Source organism: Nelumbo nucifera, chromosome 2 (genome assembly GCF_055504915.1).
Source record: "Nelumbo nucifera cultivar China Antique chromosome 2, China Antique-T2T, whole genome shotgun sequence".
Classification (NCBI taxonomy): Eukaryota; Viridiplantae; Streptophyta; class Magnoliopsida; order Proteales; family Nelumbonaceae; genus Nelumbo; species Nelumbo nucifera.
In genome coordinates this window covers 42,362,734-42,369,898 of record NC_142650.1, presented here as the reverse complement: position 1 = coordinate 42,369,898, position 7,165 = coordinate 42,362,734, and the positions used below count along the sequence as shown (strand labels likewise).

General features: G+C 31.6%; 1 protein-coding gene across 1 annotated transcript; it reads right to left on the bottom strand.

The window, feature by feature from the left end:
* Positions 1-266: 266 nt before the first annotated feature.
* LOC104599307 (actin-depolymerizing factor 2-like) lies at positions 267-2,088 on the bottom strand. The gene is made up of 3 exons (XM_010261792.3): positions 1,930-2,088; positions 863-1,128; positions 267-774 (listed from the first exon to the last, which is right to left on the bottom strand). The coding sequence occupies exons 1-3, from the start codon at positions 1,930-1,932 to the stop codon at positions 624-626; spliced, it is 420 nt and encodes a 139-aa protein (XP_010260094.1). The 5' UTR covers positions 1,933-2,088; the 3' UTR covers positions 267-623.
* Positions 2,089-7,165: the final 5,077 nt, after the last annotated feature.

Genomic DNA, 7,165 nt, shown 5'->3' with positions numbered 1-7,165 from the left:
ATCCTAAGACAACCATGACAGGTTCAATTTGTAGCATAAATCAAAGAGAACATTAACAGATATAACGTAACTGTTATGCCTAACCCTTCACCCACAGTATAATGTTCTATGCAGAATCTAGAAATTAAAATGATCATGTCTTTCACGCTACAATCAAAAAATAGGGAGAACTCTAGAAGAACCCACTTTGAATTAAGCAACGGTAGGAATGGATAAATACAAGAATCAATTTATCCATTAAATGGGGCCAACGAAAACAGAACTCAGAAACAAATAAAAGTTTGCCTTTTCCACAATCCAACTAAAGATAGTAAAGGCCAAACATCCATTTCAAAGTTGTAAAAACAAACTACAGGTTTTGTCTACCCCAATAAACCGTTACATATCATTAGCCGGTAGATATTAGACTACAAGGAGACACACGCCACATAGGTTCCACAAATAACAAGTAACAAGATATACCCAAAATCACTGGTGTTGTTCTAGAAGCCATGAATTGTACGGTGGAACTTGGACAACAAAACAATATCATGTCTAGCCAAATCCACCGTCTCACAAACTATAAACAAAAGTAAAGCAGAATGAATGGAGGAAACCTCCACTGCAAGAGACACAATGCATGTTCAACTGGCACGGCTTCTAATGACATCAAGGCCCACCTCAGTAGGATCAGTCGCTTGCAACTCTACCTGAATGCCATCCAGCTCCCTCTTGAATCTGTCTTTGGAGCTTGCATATATCATCTTACTTCTCACCCTTGACGTATCAGGGGACCTTCATCAAATAAAATACTTAAAATGAATAAAATAGACAAATAAAAAAAAAAAGAAGAAGAACAAATGTTGGTAACATTGAAGATTACCACGCAATAAAGAAAATCCTGCTTTTCTGGCAATTCTCCTCGGTCACAAAGTCGAAGTCATAAACTGCATATCGGCACTCGTCAGCAGGAAGACTTGCAGTGAAGTCCTCGTAGCTTTGAGTGGGTTCGCCAAGCTTTTCTACAACGACCTGCTTTTGCTTTTCCTCTATCTTGAAAACTATGAACCGATAGGTTCTTTTGGCCTTCAATTCCAAAAACTTTAGTTTGCAGTCATCATGCACAGCCATTCCCGAAGCTGCGTTTGCCTGTGCAATTGAATGGAATTTAGTAAGACCAAGCAGCTCTCGTAACAGTCAAAATTCCAAGATCTATAGGAAATAAAATTCATTGAAGACAGAAGTAATTTAAAAAGGTCTGTAAAAGTTTTCTAATGCATACAACCATATAAAAAAAACCATATCTTTTAGTTCTTTTATTGTTCTGGAGTTAAGACAAACCAGATCAATGCAAAAGCAAACTAAAAATGCAAACCAAGTGAAATCCAACAGAAAATCCGTAGACCCAAGTCATTTAACTAGATTATAAGCGTGTGCAAAATCCTAAAGCCACAACAGCAACCAGCGATTACGAATTACAACTAAATAAATAGAGATCTATCCTGATCGACAAAATAAGCATAATCCATCTGTCCTGCCACGAGATCTAATAACATGTATGGCCCCGATAATCTCCCGCCCGTATCACGAATCGGATGAAACTCAATTCATCAAATCCAGCATAGGAAAAAAAAATAAAGTCTATCAGATGAATCGAAAAGAGATCCAGAGATCTAAGAACAACCCAAAGGAATAATCGATTCTGTGAGCTGAAGAAAACATAAACTCGAATTATGAATCTCATTAAAATCCATCAATATCTCTCTGGTTTCGGAGAAATCAGTTCCAATAAACAAACTGATTATGGACCAAATTGTGGAATCGATAATATTCTAAAGAAGAATGAAATTTGCAAATCAGTACAGAAGAACAATAAACCCTAGAGCTGGAGAAAAAAAAAATGGAGGAAACAGATAATAAGATAAATGTAAAATAGAAAACTTGACTCACCATTTTCGGGGGATATGATCGGAGATCGACGAGGAGGATGAGACGAGAGGGATGGAGAAAATCTAGGGCAGAGGGAGGGGAGAAGATATAGAGAAGGAAGGGCTCTACACAGAAAATGAAGCCCTTTTCTTTCGGTGGATTCCTCTCTAATATGGTGATCGTGGTCATGCATGCCCCCGGAGGAGAAAGTACCTTGGGCCAATTGCAATTTGACACGTCATGGTGAGCTGGAAAAATAGGATGTATGCTTCCCTATTAAGGCTGAAGCTGCTCCAAGTCTCCCACAATCCCTTGTACGAGTCGCCTTCATGGATTTTTTTTGGGTCGGTTGCAAATTACCAAAATGTATGTAAATTCTGTTGATTTTACGACATTACCATTGGATTGGGATTCCTTCATTCTTTGACTGTCATTTCTCATTTAAAATTTAACGCGTCACGGTCGGTATCGAAATACATGGATATGCGAGGTAAATATATATAAATTTCATAAATATATTAATCATACTAAATTAAAGATCAAAATATCACAAAATAGTATATAAATATATAAATATTAAAGATATATATGATGAAATAAATTATGATTAATGAATCGGAATGCATAATTTTATTTATAATGCATCAATTAAGAGTCCAAGACATTAAATATATGCACCTATTATATTTTAATTATTATATCAATTATTTTTTATTTCACTATTTTAATTTTTTAACATTAAGAACAAAAAGTCAACTAAATATTAAATTTTTAAGTGCAAATTAAAATATCAATTAATATATTATAAAAATATAATCTTAACATAAAGTATATCAAACTTGTTAAAATTTTTAAGATGCATATCATATACAAATTCATAATTTTTAATTACAAAAATATCTATTCCATTATTAATATTTTTATTTATATAATTTTTATGAAATAAAAAATTATTTTTTTGAAATAAATGTAGATTAATGGATTTGATAGGTTCAATTAATATTATATTCTTCAATGTTTTGTATATAGTATTTTTATTTTTTGTAAATAATAAATATATTGTTAATGTAAATTAAAATATTATTTAATAACTAATAAAAGTATATCAAATTTGTAAGATTTATGTCATGTGCAAATTTATACATTTTAAGTATTAAAATAATTATTCTATTATTAATATTCTATTTGTATAAATTTCTTAATATAAAAATTCATCTTTTTATATAAATGTGGTTTTGATACATTATTTATTCTATAGTTTATAAAATACTATTTCTAAATATTATTTTTTTATTTTAGTTACCATTAAATATAAGTACGTGTGTTTTGTTTAAATTGCATGTGAATAAAAAAAGTTAATAAAATTTATTTTATTTTACTTTATATTACAAAACATAGAGCGGCTTACTGGTTTGGAAATACCACGAATTCTATTGTGTATGAGGCGACCCAAGTTTGAATCACCTCATTTTCAATTTTTTATAGTGACTTCTAAATGATGCAGTGTGTATCGGCCGATACAATGCAATACAAGTCGATACGCATTCATATCCATTCGATACGAACGACTGACAAGATATGATGGTATTTGTAGCGTATCCCATTACTAACCGATATCGATACGATATGCCCCGTATCGGACGTATCGTATCAATATTTAAATCCCTGGTCACGAGTATGGGTGAGCATTATTCGGTTAAAACCGAACAATCGAACCGAAAATTTCAACTTCGGATTTTTCGATTTTTTGTTATATCGGCTTGGTTTTTTTTTGTTTTATAAAATTTCAGTTTTTGTTTTAGTTTTTAGTTTTAGAAATCCGATTAATCGAAAAAACTGAATTAGCCAAACTTTATTATCTATAATATGTATATATATATATATATATATATTAACAAATAATACATATATAACACATATAAAATATATTATATTATGTATTAGAATATATAATTTATTATATACATTGTATAATATATATTTTTTAATATATAATATATATTATATATTAAAATATACACTACAATATATATTAAAATATATATATAGTGTTGGAAATCAGTTTTTACCAAAATAACCGAAATTTTTGGTTTCGGTTATTTCAGTTTTTCAATATTTTGGTTTCGATTCATTTTTTCATTTAAAATATTGGTTTATTCGGTTTGGTTTCTAACCGAATAATCCGTTTGCTCACCCCTAATCATAAGCGGATGTGAGTTACTATGTTTTTGGTATAGCTTCCATTTATTAAATAATGTCAGTACTTGATTTGTCTTTAAAATTGAGAAAAGTATTTAACAAATCTATAATGGACAAGTAGGTGTTATCAGGCATTACATCAGCGGAATAGTGAATAAATGCTTAATCATTAGGATAAACGTTAAAATGAATTTTTCTCCAACTGTTGATGCATACATAAATCAAAATCCACTTTTAAGAATATCAATACATATGGATAAATATGATAGAAAAATTGCTGATTTAGCAATGACATACTGGCGATTTTGATAAACACCTATTATAAAACACACACAAAATAAATCATACACTTAATAATAAGAAAAAATTTCTGAAGATAATCGTGAAATATTTATGGATGTAAAAATCCATTGATAAAGTTCAACATCACTCATTGATTTAAAAGTTGTGAATCGTTATAAAGTGAAAAGTATGATTATTGATGTCGATTTTATCGATATTATATTTACATCAATTATTGAGTGGAATTTTATATCCATTTTCGATGTAAATTTGTTCTTCATCCAAACACAAATAAATAGACTGAAGTATCGATCCATATTTACAGCGCCAAAAACAAATCCTAGGTAGTATTGATGTAAGTCTTCTGTATTTTCCCGTGCATCACACGGTGACACGGGGCCCTACTAGTTTAGGTAAATAGGTGGGCGACATTGGATTAGTGATTTTGGTATTATCAGTTTTTTGGGTAATTGATATTTCTCTGAAAAACTCATTTACCTTATTATCCATTGTAAGTTGTAATACAATAAAAATGTAAAAATATATATAAAAACAAATTACCTGATTAATCAATTCAATAAACAAATAAAGTGTCAATGTAAAGAGTCTTCCTCGCACCGACCTTACAATATGATATAGTCATACATCGGAAACATCTTCCATATTTTCTATATTCTTATGTAAAGAGCGCTTATAAGAAGATCCTACTACTGACGTGAACTCTAATCAATTCTGCCGGATGAATACCAAAATATAAAAATCAATTCTACCGGATGGGCAACTCATGCCCGATAGAATTTCTAGCTCTAAACAATACTATTTGTGCTGGCGTTGTAGGGACAAGACAATCCCTAGCCGAGACAATATCTACGTATGGTCGGTCTGTCCCGATTCCCCACCAGCTAGATAATGGTATCGGACTCTTAAATGGGCCATTGGCATAAGGCCCAATAGACTCGTTGACGCATACAGGGAAAGGGAATCAACTAAGACTGAATATGACCCATCTGATTTGTTATTCTAATGGCTAAAGAAAGGCCGTGTTTTGGTTTCAAATACAGCCTATTTGATTTTCATTCATGTCATTTAACGAATGTTCTTTTTTTTTTTTTAGATTTTGAGAGAAAGAAATTGGTCAATGGGATTTTGATTCCTATTAACCAAATAATCCATAATCTTTTTTTAGATTTATGTGAAGACCAAGGAAAGTTTGTTTTTTTGGGTATCACTTAGATGGATAAATAACTTTCCCATTTAGACCTCGTTCGTTTGCAGTAAATATGCATGGGAAAGTTGGTTGGTGGGTAACTTTTTCCCATTGACCAATTTTCCTGAGTAAACTTATTTTCCTGGGTATCACCTGGGATAAATTTTTACAAAACCTAATGGGACCATTTTACCTGGGAATCATAAAAACCAAAAGAGCATGGATAAGTGCACGTACCCATGTAAATGTTTATTCGGTAACATTTACTAGGTAAGTGCACTTACCTAGGACAAAAATGCCCTTTTAATAATAGATTTGTATGGCTAAAATGGTCATTGCATTATTTTCATGGGAAATAAAAGAACATGGGCAACCCAAATAAGTAACTTACCAAAAAGCGGACACAGCCTCAGAGAATGGTCCTATTAACTATGGGTAATAAGTGATTTAATGCTATATTTGGTCTGAAATTTAAAAAAAAAATAGAGAGAGGTGTGAAAACCTATTCAAATTAGAAATGACAATGACTTGCAGTAGTTAAAAATGATTTAACAAATGATATAGCACTTAAGAGGCGTTTTATTTTTTTGGATTTTGATAGGGGGAAGTTGGTTGGTCAATGGGATTTTGGTTCCCATTGACCAAGAATCCCATGTTATTTTTTCAGATTTATGTGGAGACCAGGGAAAGTTTATTTCCCTAGGTACCACTTACCTAGGTAATGATACACATCTCCTAGGTGGGTAAATAACTTTCCCACCTAGAGGGAAAGTTGCCAACACTTGAATGGGACAAAAATGCTCCTTTTAATAATGGATTTTTTATTGCAAAAATGGTCATTGCCTTATTTACATGAGAAATAAAAGAACATGGGTAAATGCACTTACTCGGGTAAGTGTTTCATAGGAACCAATGAATTCGGACTAGTTGAACACTTGAACGAGGTGGTTGTTCAGCGAACTATGGAACCAATGACCAAGTTCCATGCCATTAATAAATTCATGGGCCCCAATGCAGATACCATCTATTTTATTACTAGCATAGAACCTAATAATTGATTTCATAGCCTGCTAAACACCCATCTCGTTCAACTAAACCTTGCTCAGTTAAAACCATATTGAGGTGTTTGATAATGTAAATGGTTTTGTGTTCTAAAACAAAAACACATGCTATGTTTTGAAAAAACAAATCATACGCAACCATAGTTGTTAAATTAGGGCGATAGTTTTTATTTTTATTTATTATCATTATTATTAACCTTCATGGCCTATCTCTAGGGGTGGCCACGAGCCGAGCTCTTCACGAGCTACTCAAGCTCGGCTCATGAAAAGCTTAGCCCGGCCTAATAAAGTTCAGCTCATGAGCCAGTTCGAATAACTACAAACATATAATAATAATAATAATAATAAAAATATTATATATAATAATAACTAATTATTATAATTCTTATTCTTTTAAATATCAAATAAATAATATTATATATATTTTATTTTTATAAAACATTTTTCTCAAGTCAAACTCGAGCTCAAGGTTCTAGCTCGAACTGAGCTCGAACCTTGTATTACCTTG